Below are 15,019 nucleotides of genomic sequence, written 5' to 3'. Positions count from 1 at the left end.
ACTGGTTCAGGGACCTGAAACGAGCCAGGTTGTTCAAACAACAACGCACCATGCTGGGAAAACAACTCTCGATAACACCTCCTAATCACATTCATACCCAGTATACCTGGAAATTGAGATGGTAAACTGCCAGGGGGATCCCTGACCACCAGTATCCCACAGCCCAGCATCCACTTTCCACACAGGTTAACATCTAGCTCCAGATAACCAATATATGGAATAGCTAGTCCATTGGCAGCTCGAAGCTCCAACCAACGGCAATCCTGTAGTCGCTCATGACCCAAAGGCACAAAATATTGCTGAAAGAAGCTCTGAGTGATAGTAGACACCATTGATCCAGTGTCAACCAAACAGGGCACCCTTACGCCACTCATGTCTACCTTCAAGTGGGGGCAGGATGACATTAACCGGGAGGCATTCCCCAAATTACTTGAGCCAGAAACAATCCCCACAGAACTTTGGCCCCCCAGTTCAGTGGGCACTAGTTTTCCGACGGTTGCACCGGATGGGGCTGACTATTGGGCTGTGAGAATATCCTCTGCCGGGGCAAGTTACCAGAGCGAATGCACAAACCATCACACTCCCTAGCGAAGTGACCGGGCTGCTGACAACGCCGACATATTACTGGATCCTTCTGGGGTGCACGATCACGCTGACTGGAGTTCTGCAACCGAGCCACACTCTGGGTGAGCTGAGACAACTGCTTCTGCTGACACGTCAGTAACGCTCTCACTTCCTCCATTGCAGTCAAATGGGATGAATTACCAGCACCCTGGGGACCACCATGAACCCCATACTGAACACCAAGCACTGCTGGCACGGAACTACTCCGTCCGCGTGCAGCACGGGGCAAACCCTCACGCTCCCACCTGATAGCCTCCCCTCGGACATCCAACAACGTAGCCATAGGCTGCTGGCGCACTAATTGTTTCAATTCACGGCGCAAAGCACCATCTAGTACATGTTCAATAAATTGATCCCGCAGCAACAAATCTGCATTCTCCATATCGGCCGGTGCACGCTGTTTTACAGCCTCCATAAGGCCCATTAAAGCCAAGGAAAACTCCTGAAGAGACTCCCCGTCCTCTTGCCTTCTAGCAAAGAAAGCTTGCTGTAAAGACACATAGGATTCAGTACACCTGTACAGTTCCTTTAGAACTGCTATTATCTTTACTGGGTCTGTTCTGTCCTGAGGACGGTACTTTATCTCCTCCTTTGCCTCGCCCTCCAAATGGTCAAACAAGAAGAATGCCTGATCTGCCATGGACAAATGACGTGCCCTCATACTGGCCTCCACTTCCTCCAGCCACTCCATTAACCCTATTCCTGTTCTCCCTCTAAAAATGGGGCATTTCCTATCCCTCGGGACAAGAACCAAACGTTCGACTACAGGGGTACCCCTACTGGGTACAGTAAAGTGACTGGGGTTAACACTAGCACTAGGCCCTGGGGCAACAGAAACCGGCTCCTGGCGCAGCCTATCATTCTCAGCTTGCAGTTGTAAAACAAGCTCCCTCAATTCCTGTAACTCCTCCGCCATACCTATAATTTAACCAAGGCTGGGCTAATCCAGTATGATGGTAGCGCTCAAATTATTACAGCTGCGCGAACCCGTATCTTGGGCAAACCTTCACCAAGCCACCCAAAAGAATCCACAAGGAACAAACTGCTGCTCTGCCTCTCCAAACTGACGACACCCTAAAAAAACGAAAATTACAGAAACTCAATTAAAAGGAACACACGTCTCCGCTGAAAGATGATCCTGCCGACTACGCCAAGATGTGGCGAGTGGTGGTGAGAGAAATACTGCCAAATAGTACCAAACAATGGTACCAATAGCCACACGTTAGTCCGACTACGCCACCCCAGGTATTACACCCAGAGAAAGTTAAATCGCCCTATCCCCGGGCAAAGGCACACTGGTCCGTTCACCATAAACAGCGGAGAGACGTTGTTCCGAACACACACACTTTTATTACACAGTAAAACCATAAAAAGAGTAATCAGTCGATCCGAGCACCGTAAGCTTGGAGCACCGCCGCGTACCAGCAGCCACTTCCTGCCGATCTAAGGCTGGGCGCCGGGACCTAGAACAGCCAGAGTCGGGCGGGCACGCACACCCCCCTGCCCCCAGCTATGGACCCGCTTGCGACTCAGCCTGCTATAGGCTAGACAGAGTATGGACAAAACGGAAGCGCAAAGCGCGAAACGGTGCAAACGTCACTAGACAGCAGCAATAAGGCAAAGTAAAGCTGAGCCGCCGCTAGGCAGAGCAGGGCACAGTCGCCGCTAGGCAGAGCAGGGCACAGTCGCCGCTAGGCAGAGCAGGGCACAGTCGCCGCTAGGCAGAGCAGGGCACAGTCGCCGCTAGGCAGAGCAGCAGTAGTTCCACGCGAGATGAAGCAGCTGTCAACCCCACGCCACAACACACGGGACCCGGGCTGAACACACCAAGGTAAGATGTCCGCGGACAAACAGGAGATCCAGCAATTAAGGTGACCGCCGACAAGGAGCCTAGAACATTGGTGCCAGGGTAACCCTTATAGTCTGAGCGCCCTCTCCGATTGGCCACTCCCCTCCAGAACTTAATTAGGCACACACCTCGTTTCCTTCTCCTGCTACATATATATAAACTGAGCACTCTGATTCTCTTTACAACTCCTCACTCCACCAGGACACTGTTTGACACTTTCTGCAAATGTGGGGGGCACGTACTGCGGCAGTCATAAAGACTAGATGGTCCAAAAGGTGACCTACCTACTATTGGCTGAGGTTTTGTAGATTTGTGGCTGAACCACATAAAAATATATCATTAATTTTATTCGGCCCAATTAATGATAATAATGTTATGTTGGAATATTGTTAAAGAGGGGCACAAACTGCTTCAACACAGTTTGTTTTGCAGATTCTGTATAGCAGCTTTAATATAGAGAGAACACAACTTCCAGATTGTATGAGTAAAATTAGGATCTTTTTCTGTCAGTTTAACAGTTTCTGTTTTGCCTGTCACTGACTATTCCCTGTTTGTTTTCTTACCTGGTTCTTCCTGACCTTGTACTTTCTCCTCACTGTCTGCTCTTTCCTCTCTCCCTCTTTGAACTGACAATCATACACAAATAGATTGTATTCAATTAGATAAAGAAATTACAATATAAAAAAATACTATAAACATCACTAATAAAAAAACTCTTCTCTCAGTGTACTTTCAATCAAAAGGAAAATAACCAAACCACTTGTACATTTAATAAAATATATGACTATTTAAACACTGATCCAACATTATTTTTGATTGACAGATCATGATCTTCTACTTTTACCTGAATGCCCGTCCTTTTTTTGAAAAAACTTCCTTATATCCTTTATGAACCTGGCTGTCTTTCTGTGCAAAATACACACACACACACACACCAGAAGTTATAAAGTTAATGGGCATCCAGTCAGTTAGCTACCTTAGGTTTAATATTCGGAACATGAAAAAATAACCAGCTTCTCTCGTTCCATTTCAAAGAGGACGGGTAAAACGGTTGGCAATTTAAGTTTTAAGATTTAGGCTATATAAATTTCAGTGGGAGCAACAGGACGGTCAAAATGTTGCTGATTTTCCTACAGAGTAGGGCGGATTGTAGGGTAGCAAACATCGTCAGAAAACGTGTTTTTAACACTGCAGTTTACCTGTGAAGGTAATGTTTTTCAGCTAATAAGAGACATGGTCAGACTCCTACTACCTAACTATATAAAGAAAGAGTTACTGAAGGTTAAATGCAGCTAACATGTCCTGTTATAAGCCAAGTACTCACACCACTGCTCCAATGCGTCTCAGCCACCATTGCTCTTGCAGGAGCGCTGGAGCCAGTCAGAGTAGCGGAGAGGGTAGCTGGAACGAACCATTTTTCGGGGCTGGGGGGGGGGTATCTATACTAGTTATTAAAATATTACATCTGAATGCTTTTTCATATTTTAATACTGTCTCACATAAACAGCATGAACTGTCAAAAAAATTTGAAATCTTTGGGGGTGCTTTTATTCACCCCCAAAAATGGGCTAAAATCGCCCCTGCAGCAAACCTTCAGAAGTCTACAGGAATCCACACCCTGATGAGTCAAGGCTATTTTGGCGGTAATGGTGAGCCTTGGCACCACCATGAACTTGCTGTTTGGAGACGCTATGATCCAGCTCTCTAGCCATCACAAAATGGCCCATGTCAAAGTCACTCCCATCCTTACACTTGCACATTGTTTCTGCTTTCAACACATCAGCTTCAAGGACAAAGCGTCCACCTGCTGCCTAATATAATCCCCCCACAGCCAGATGCCACTGTAACCAAGTAATCAATGTTATTCGCTTCACATGTTACGGCTGATCAGTGTATAACCTCTGTATCTCAGTTATGTTTCAGACTGTTTTGCTACATTGTGCAGATTAATATACTGTGTTTATAATACATTTCAAAATTTCTCAAAATTCAGCACATTGTCAGTTTCACTGGCCAACACACTGATCATCGTAACATCATCAAGTTCTTTAGTCAAATTAGGTGTGCTGGGCAATGGAAAACCTGACACTGCAGTACAGTGAATCATGCAGCAGGACTGGGAAAATGTAAAAACACATTTTACCTCCAAGGGCCACTGTTCTCCCACCTTTTCTCAGCAGTCTTACACGTCTGTAAACACATAAAATATGTTTGCACATATACTGTACTGATCCTGGGAGGATTAAGATGGCAAAAAAATCAATTGGGCTGGTGATTGCACAATATTTTAGAAGCTAAATTATGAAATGTATGACTATATATATTACACAATGATATGGTATAAATACAGAAAAGCTACATACCGTTGGAGTGAAGCTGAAGTCCTTCCTATCTTCTAGACAATGGAATCAATAGAAATGAAGTTTTGCCATGACATGAGAAGCCAGGAAAGTGAAGCAGAACATGAACAGGAACATTATTCAGCCTTGGCTGACTAGGTCTGTATTCCAGACATTACATTCATGATTTAATTTGATTGTAAGGGACTGAATAATTTTAACTTGCTTGCAGGTTCCCAATGTACAGTATGTATTACATTTCCTGACCTTCGGAGGTCCTCCCTCCTGTTTCGGAGCATTTTTAAGGCTTTTTCCCGAATTTCCTGCTCTTTGCCAACGAGGCTGCAGGGCAACTCTGCTGTGACCTTGAAATTATATGAAATATTCTGTTAAAACACTTTATTTGGTGTTTTACCTTGTGAATTGAAATTTTAAGCACTCATTGTGCTTTATGTGGTAAAAAAGTAATAGAGAAATTAAACTATTTGATTAGAAATATTGATTTTAAACAATTTTATGAGGTACAGACTTTGCTTATGACAGGGTTCCAGTCAATTTCCGCTCCCTTGCAGGCAGTGGTCCACATTTGTGATGCACCCAGGGATGATCTTACAACAGCCTGGTGGAGACGTGTAGAAAAAAGAAAGATATCAGTTTTGCACCAAAAACGTTAGAATACAGAGGAGTGCAGGTGGACATAAAAGGAGCAGAATGAATGGTAGCAGTATTTCTGATGTGAGAACCACTTATTCTGCTGATTCTACTTCCACCTGCACTGTCTGTGTTCTAACAGCTCTGTCCACTTTAGTTTCTATTTCCAGGACTGTGTGATACTTACACTGAATCTCTTTTGTTCAGGTGTTGCCGCTGATTTCCCTGCTTATTTTTTAGGAAGTCTTCTGCTTCCACTCCAGACTGATTGAGGGAAAGATCATGAAACTAAATATAATATATTCTGTAACCATGACCTGACAGCAGTATGTCTGTGAAACCACAAAAAACACAGGAGCTTGCTATCAAACAGACAGTTTACTTGCCTTTAGTTTTAAAATGGAAATTAGGGATTTCCTCAGTCTGAGGTTTTTGGGGAACAAAAGGTAAACATCTTGCTCTCCAATGTCCACAAAATCATCCCCTGTCACACCTTGTTCTTCATGGTAAAACACAGAGAAAATAGATTAATCCACATAACTGTAACTATAAAACCCAAAATATTATGGCCACACAGAAATTGAAAAAATAACAATGATTATGAATAAATTAATAATAAAACCCCATAATATAATTAAGGCACGCAGAGTGAGCACATAGCAGGCATAGCAACAGTAAGTAAGGCGGACAAAGGGGCAACTGAGAAGACTGCATCAGCAAATTTAGCATATTTACCATAAACACAACACTGATAGACTGTTATCAATTTAGCATTACCATATATCTTAGGCAGTCCAAAGAAATGTTTAAAGCTGTTTATCTGGGTAGCAAGTGTACTTTGGCTTAGAACAAAACACACAATTTAACATTAGAACGTGTGCAAATTAAGAGTAACACAATAAAAACTAGTAATAATTTCTTCTGTTTTCTAAAAAGTTACTGATATCTAGTTGGATGGCTAGATGAACACCGCTTCAGTTCCCAAACTTGTCTTCAGGGGCACATCAGCCGTTCGATGATTTTGTTAAATTTCACCAACAGCTCAATTAAATAATTAAATATATTGGTTTAAAAAGTCAGTGAGAGATTGACTAGCTGTATGAGGTCTGCTAGTGGCCAAGTCTAAAAATGCATGGCTGCACTGGACGGTCGCTGCAAATACTAGGATGATTTTAGCAGAGGTTCTGAAATGGCGAAGCTGACACACTTTGACAGGCATCATATCATAGTTTTACACCAACAAGAGGATAATCTAAACATCATTTTCTTTGCCTGCCTAAGACTTTTGCACAGTTCTGTATATATAAATTTAGGTCCTCAATCATGGCCTTACAATGGCTGAGGCTGGTCGGCCGAATGATGGGAAAACAACCATGTCCTCAACCACTCAAACATTTCACAGAGCCAGCAGGTATGTAATCCAACAATGTGCCCTGTACTGTAGTATTGTCCTCTTACTGCAATGTTTCATATTACAGTATTCCATTTGCATTTTATATTATACAGTGAGTTTAACTTTATACAGTTACATACTGGATGTATACTGTAGCACACATGTCGCGTCACTCACGGTCACACACACAGATTAACCTCCCCCCAAACCACAGACAATACGCCAGGACAAGCAGGGTAGTACAATCTTTTATTAAACACAAAAAAGAGCAAACCCACTACTTAACACACAGGGGGGGAAACAGAATATCTAACACCACGAAGGGGGGGGGGGGGGAGAGGACATGCCCTACATACACACCTTTCCCACTGAGTACACCCACATAGAATTAGCATTTCAATCTCCCAAATTCTTGTGAAAATGTTACTGCGATTTGCGATTGAGCATGTGTACATGAGCGATTGACTACACACCAATAAATGTTTTCCAAATCCAAAACACACATGGTAAATGTGCTTTTCTACTTTTATGAGAGCTGAAAGTGCTTTGCATTTCATGCCTCACACTCACCCATCCACACACTGGTGGCGGAGGCTGCCATGCAAGGCGCCAACCTGCACGCCGGGAGCAATTTGGGGTTCAGCATTATGCTGAAGGACACTTTTTATGGGGTGAGGAGAAACCAGGGCTCGAACCTGCAACTCTCTGGTTGCTAAATGATAGCACTACCTCCTGCGCCACCATCTTCTCCAAATGTAATGAGAGCTCCCAGATGTGTTTGGCTGTAATAAATCTGGAATATAGCTATATGACATAGTTTTTGATAACACCAGCATTTATTTTTTAGGCAAAAATGGCAGGCAGATCAGAACTGGCCAGATTTGATGTTGCAGCTTTTATTGAAATACAAAACAAAATTAAAAAGTGCTGAAGTTTGAATGACTGTGTATTTATTTCAGTTATTTTATATTGGGCTCAAGGATTGGTTTCATCATACAAATACAGCACAGATAATGTTTACTTGAAATTACTGAAAAGTAAGTGATACCAGAATCAGTGGGTCAATAAGCTTTTAAATGTGGATTGTGCTTGGGATAGAAGCTGCAAGTTGTGTTGAAGAAAAGTATAGATTTTCAAAATATGCAAATTAATTCTAATAATAATATTAATGACATTCATCTTTAGATGACATTAATTACATAACTAATAATACATTGAGAATAAATGTTTTGTTATTGTATAGATGGTAAGATATGAAAGTGATGTGGAAAATCTGAAACACTGAAACACATGGGGATGGGTGGTGCTAATAATGGTACTGCAGCCAGCCAGTAGGGGGCGCTTGACATGTAGAGTTTTCACCTTTTAGAAACATTATGGTCTCCATGTTTTTTGCAGTCAGTGCTTTGATCACAGATTTGAAAGCAGTATGCATAATGCATCAGGACTCACACTGAAATTCCCTATATGTGGATATATTATGCAACATGGTTCTGTAGGAATGCTGGTACCTTGGAAACACACATATACAAATATACCTTATATGTGAGTTTGGATATGGGTGTGGCTGCAACTGGAGAGGCTTGTAGTACATATTCTGCTAAATTTTCATAATTGTTGCAAATATTATGTACAAACCATGACAGAGGCTTAAATGCAAACATGGGTTTTGTTGGGAAAATATCAGTTCATGAAATACATTACTGAGGAAACTGTAGGTGCTTTTACTTCTATTCAATACTTTAAGGCACACACACATCACAAGGAGAATAAGCTATTATTTATAATAATTTATATAGCATGCAATGATTAAACAAAAAAAAAATAATTTCTCTGTTGCATCGCAAACCTGACAGATACACTATTTGTCAAAAAGAAAAGAACTTACTTCCTCACGCATTTCTAAAAGGATGTTTTTGTCAAATCCCTCCAACTCACTGAAAAACAACAGATCAAATTCACATATTATGGCCTAAATAAAAATATAATACAGATATATAATATAGATATATAATATAGACAGTTCATGGTGCATTTTGTAATATTCAAGACACACCAAGACCATGCAGAGTGCATACTGATAAAAGGGAGGGGAGGGGGGAATACTTCAATACATTCTCTGTATCACAAGTGTTACGTCCAACAATTCAAGGTGGTCTATCTTACAATCGTCTTGGGCGCTCGTCCGCTCCTCCCGTGTACCACGCCCCCACAGTCCACAGAACCAATCTGTTGAGGAACATCCTGCGAAATACACTGTTAAAAAAAAAAAATCTGAATTTCTGAAAAAAATTCTGAGAAATTCAGGCAGCAGGGGCCAGAAAAAATGTAATAAAACATTGAATTGCTGTAAATTTCATAACAGTTGTTACGATCCTCAGTCTAGGGTTGAGGACCGCCAGAAAGGTAAAGGGAAAGGAGAGGGGAAAACGAGACAACCAGGGTATGGGAAAAGGGAACACGGGACACAAAGGGATCTTTTTTTGTATTTTTTTATGTTTATTCACAAAGACCTTCACACACAATAGGGCAACAGACTTCGGGAGTGACACCGGCAAAACAATAAACAAAACACCACTAACGAATACGTCCCAAACTAAGCTAACTCTAAACGAAAAGAAAATGACACAGACTAATCCTAACTCCCTAACCAAAACACAGAATAAGCAACACGTACGCAAACCAAAACAGCCGTCACTCCCCACGCACTTAACAGAAACGGACATACAGAACACCAAAGCCGAAACACAGTATCCGAGGGGCGAAGCAAGAGAGGAGTCAGGAGGAAGGCAAGAGATCAGAAACCAGAAAGCAGTCAAAACCAAAGGCAAAGGTACAGAGGGATAAGGCAAGAGACAAAAACCGGAAAACCAAAAACTGTCATACACGATCAATCAAAAGAACACAAGCAAACCAATACCGCAAAAAAACCAACTGTGAGCAGAGCTCCCGCTACTCTCCCGCGCCGGCCTTTTCAATTCACAAACGCAGAAGTAGCGTCGAGGCTCGGGGCATGGCCAGGTCCGGGAGGCGGAGACGAAGGCAGCCGAACAACAATCAGGACAATCCCCCCCCAAACCTTACGGCACGTAACACCCCCCCACACAAGAGCGAACCTGCCAGGTGTTCGCAATCCTCCATAACTGCGGGCATACAAAATAAATAACAAGTAACTAATATACAGGAAGAACCGGAATCAGGCTCGGGAGAGGGCGTCAGCCACGAGATTAGTGACCCCTTTTTTATGTACGATCTCTAAATTAAATGCCTGGATAATGAGAGCCCAACGCATTAACCGCTGGTTAGTGTTACACATCCGAGCGAGGAAAACCAAAGGATTGTGGTCTGTATACACCACTACCGGACGAGCACTGTCCCCTACATATACCTCAAAATGCTGTAAAGCTAAAAGGAGGGCTAGGGCTTCTTTCTCGATTGTGCTATACGCTAACTGGTGTTTTAAAAATTTCTTGGAGAAGTAGCATATAGGATGGTTCAACCCGTGACTGTCTTCCTGCAGGAGGACGGCACCAGCACCCAATCCACTGGCATCTACTTCTAACTTGAACGGTTTGGCAAAGTCGGGGGCAGCTAGGACGGGGGAACTACTGAGCAACATTTTCACCAAATCGAAAGCACTCTGGCAGTCTGGGGACCACACAAATGGCACCCCCTTACGAAGCAAGTGAGTAAGGGGCATGACAACCTTTGAGAAATTTCGGCAGAAACAACGGTAATACCCTGCCATCCCGAGGAACCACTTCAGCTCTCGCGGCGTCTTCGGAACGGGGAATAAACGGATAGCCTGGACTTTTATGTCCAGGGGCTTAACCTCGCCTCGACCCACTAATTTCCCCAAATAGCTGACCCTGCCCTGTCCGAATTCACATTTTTCGAGGTTGAGCACCAGCGAAGCCTTTTGTAACCGAACAAACACCTGTTCAAGGGAACTCACATGCTGTTCCCACGAGTCGGAATAAATCACCACATCATCTAGGTAAGCCTCACAATTTTGGACACCACATAATACTTTATGCATCAGCCGCTGGAAGGTGGCTGGGGCATTCCGTAATCCGAAGGGCATGACTGTATATTGGAGGAAGGTGTCAGGGGTAGCGAACGCGGAAATCTCTGAAGCACGGGGGGTCAGTGGAACTTGCCAATAGCCCTTTAATAGGTCCAACTTAGTCACGTATTTTGCAGAACCGATACGGTCAACACAGTCTTCCATACGAGGCAGGGGGTATGCATCTGGACGAGTCACGGCATTAACCTTCCGATAATCTGTGCAGAACCGGAACGTCCCATCCGGTTTGGGAACAAGCAGGCACGGGGAACACCAAGGACTATTGCTGGGAACAGCAAGACCCGTCTCTACCAGGTAAGCGGTCTCTCGAGATAACACAGCTCTCTTCCGGGGGTTGACCCGGTAGGGATGCTGCTTAACGGGAGCGTGATCACCAACGTCGATATCATGTTCTCCAGCAGGGGTACGCGAAGGGGTATCAGCGAACAGGGGTCGGAAGCGATCTACTAGGGACAAAATATCAGTTTGGGCTGACCCAGGTAAGTGGCTGAGCCGGGACGTAAGGTTTTGCAGAGCCTCTGAGTTAGGAAGGCGAGCACAGGGGAGACAATTCCTACCGAGGTGCAAGTCATCAGTCTCTGGCGAGTACTTACTGAGAGACACGACGCCCACAGGAGCGGGGACCGGAACAGAAGTAGGCGAGGGGACGGAGACCGAGCGATCAAGGTACGGTTTCAACATATTTATGTTACACACGCGAGTCTTCCTCCTACGGTTTGGGGTCTCTACAACATAGTTGGTGGGGCTAAGCCTTTCTAGTACCACATATGGACCTGAGAATCGGGCACTAAGGGAGGAACCAGGCAACGGGAGAAGGACTAAGACACGATCACCAGGCTGGAAACACCGGGGTTTTGCAGACTTATCAAATTGCCCTTTCATTTTCTTCTGTGCTATTCCCAGAGACTGTCGAGCCAATTCCCTAGCTGTAGACATCCGGTCCCGAAGGGATTTCACAAACTTGGACACATCCTGCATAGAGGAGGACGCATCGGGGGATAACCACTGCTCCTGTAACGCCTTCAGGGGACCTCGAACAGTGTGGCCAAAGACAAGTCCAGCAGGACTAAACCCGGTCGATTCTTGGACAGCATCGCGTATTGCAAAAAGTAGGAGGGGCACTCCCTCATCCCACTCTCTCCCTGCATCTAAACAAAAGGTACGAAGCATATTTTTGAAGGTTTGATGGAAACGCTCCAGCGCCCCTTGGCTCTCAGGGTGATAGGCGCTGGAGACGGTATGACGTATTCCTAGCTCGCGAACAACTTGTGCGAATAACTTCGACATGAAGTTCGTGCCTTGGTCGGATTGCACACACTTAGGCAGCCCAAAAGTAGTGAAGAACTTAATTAACTGCTTTACTATGACGGGAGTCCGGAGACTACGGACAGGAATAGCTTCCGGGAAACGAGTGGCGGCACACATGAGGGTGAACAAATACATGTTACCCGAACGAGTTTTTGGCAATGGACCTACGCAATCGATCAACACACGCTCAAAAGGTTCGCCAATAGCCGGTACCGGATGTAATGGAACCGGTACAATAGCTTGGTTCGGTTTACCTACCAGCTGACACACACGACAGGTTTTACAATATCTCTTCACGTCCGTATTAACACCTGGCCAAAAAAAATATGCTAAGAGTCGATTTAAGGTTTTTCTAATTCCAAGATGCCCCGAACACGGGTGGTCATGAGCGAGAGACAACACATAATCCCGATATAACCCAGGGACTACCACCTGAAATACAGTAGCCCACTCAAAAGGCGAGTCCGGAGGGGTCCATTTCCTCAATACCTGGTTGCGGTAGAAATAGGCTGTGGGGTGGTTCTTTAATTCTTTCTTGTTCACAGCGGAGGTACGACACGCTTCCAATGACAAATCCTCCGCCTGTGCCTTGGTCAAAGCGTCCGTAGTGGAAGGGACCTCAGGGGACAGCAGGTTCCACGGAGACCAGGGAGTCCGAGTCACAAGTCGAAGGTGTTGGGTCGGACATAAATGTCTCAGCCAGCTGAACGTCGGCGAACTTGCGCTGCTGGGCCCGTGTCAGCACACAAGCCGGGAACACCTGGGGCAGTTCCGCCGCAACGTCATCGGCGCAGATCTCCGGCTCTGGGGCAACTTCAGGAAGGGGAACGATCCTTTTCCCCGCAATGTCATTCCCCAGAATGAACATGACCCCTGGAACAGGTAGCTGGGACTGGACCGCAACACGCACAAGTCCGGAGAAATCAGGAGTACATAAATATACAGTATGCAACGGAACCGCAGCCACACACAGATCGATACCTTGCACCAGTACGTCGGTGCCACAGTAAGTGGTACCATCTAAAGGTAAAATTCCTTCAATTACGAAAGACTGGGCCGCTCCCGTATCCCGTAGGATAGTTACCGGGTGACGTACCCCGTCTTCACCGAGCGACACAGAACCAGGAAACACAAATGGTTGGAATGTAGGTTCAACAGTTTCACATGTCGGTAACACATTAACACGAGCTGCGATCTGCACCTTTCTGGTCGCTGCACGGGTCTCTCTACGTTTAAGAGCGGGACAAACAGAAATGATGTGACCCACCTCATGGCAATAGAAACACTCTCTTTTCTCTACAGGTGGTGAATAAGAAGCGGACGAAGGAGAGGATATCACAGGACGGGAACCGAGTTTGCGAGGCAAAGGGGTTGGGGTAAACACAGTCTTATGGGTCAGAATAAATTCATCAGCCAGAGTAGCAGCTAAAGCTAAACATGTTACCTTTTGTTCATTCAAGTATACTACTACCCGATCATGAACACAATTTTTAAATTCCTCTAACAGCAATAGTTCCTTGAGTTGCTCAAAGTTGGCAACACCACACGCAGCACACCACTTGTCAAACAACAAAGCTTTCTCACGGGCAAACTCAACATGGGTTTGGCTGGCGGTTTTAACCAGCTTCCGGAAATTCTGCCGGTAAGCCTCAGGTACTAATTCATACGCCCTTAATACGGTAGCCTTAACAATGTCATAATCAAGACTCTGTGCTAACGCCAGAGCCGAGCAAACTTCCTGAGCTTTCCCCACTAACTTGCATTGCAGAAGCAATGACCACAAATGTCTAGGCCAGTTCAAGGTCGTAGCAATCTTCTCAAACATAGCGAAATAAGCATCCACCTCATTCTCCCGAAACACAGGAACAAGAGCGATATGGCGATTAACATCAAAGTCAGAATTTCTACCTCCAATTTCCTGGGAGACTGGTGAACCTGAGGGAGAACGAAGGCTAGACCGAGGAGCGTCTGGGGCATCAGCCTGGTCACGGACGGGCAGGTCGGCTTGAGGGGTTGTACGTGGTGATTGTACTCGACGCGGAAGGGGAACAGGTTTTTGTTCACCCATACCCATTCTGCGCAGTGCCACCTCCTTGTCAGCTTCAACCTCCACTTCCCGGACACGGAGTAACTGAGCCTGGTACTCCTGCCTTTTAATCTCCAGTTCCAGCTCCCTAAGTCGAATTGTCAGCAGCAGATCCTCCCTGGCTGAGCGTGGATCGCCGAGATCCATGCGGATCCCTGTTCCCAGATCAACGCTGCCGGCTTCCGCCGTAGCTGTCAACGGTACGGGAGTGGGTGCAACACTCGGCGAGCCGCCTAACTCGGGTAGGATACCCTGCCGAATCAGCTCGTCCTGCAACGCTTGCTTTATAACCCGCTTAGAGGCTTCAGCGGGGACCGAAACATTAAAGAAGTCTGCTATTCCTAGCAGATCGTCCTTACGGCACTTATCAAACTGTTCGAGTGTGGGGTAGAGGGTGAAAGCAACGAGATCGAACCGAGCCATTTCCACCACACAACCACACACCCCCCCCACACAAAATAAACCGCCAGGCAAACACCAGAAAAAAGAAAGGAACGGACGAGCCCCCAATTTCTGTTACGATCCTCAGTCTAGGGTTGAGGACCGCCAGAAAGGTAAAGGGAAAGGAGAGGGGAAAACGAGACAACCAGGGTATGGGAAAAGGGAACACAGGACACAAAGGGATCTTTTTTTGTATTTTTTTATGTTTATTCACAAAGACCTTCACACACAATAGGGCAAC

At 45.2% G+C, this 15,019-nt stretch overlaps 1 protein-coding gene across 1 annotated transcript in view; it reads right to left on the bottom strand.

The window, feature by feature from the left end:
• Window positions 1-5,935: 5,935 nt before the first annotated feature.
• Window positions 5,936-15,019, bottom strand: part of LOC125723384 (NACHT, LRR and PYD domains-containing protein 12-like) — a 169,041-nt gene continuing 159,957 nt past the window's right edge. The window contains exon 15 of the mRNA XM_048999954.1: window positions 5,936-5,962. Coding sequence (XP_048855911.1) covers window positions 5,951-5,962 — 12 coding nt within the window. The 3' untranslated portion in view covers window positions 5,936-5,950. The remainder of the gene's footprint in view (window positions 5,963-15,019) is intronic.

This window comes from Brienomyrus brachyistius, unplaced genomic scaffold (genome assembly GCF_023856365.1).
Source record: "Brienomyrus brachyistius isolate T26 unplaced genomic scaffold, BBRACH_0.4 scaffold48, whole genome shotgun sequence".
Classification (NCBI taxonomy): domain Eukaryota; kingdom Metazoa; phylum Chordata; class Actinopteri; order Osteoglossiformes; family Mormyridae; genus Brienomyrus; species Brienomyrus brachyistius.
This window is presented reverse-complemented; position numbering and strand designations above follow the sequence as displayed.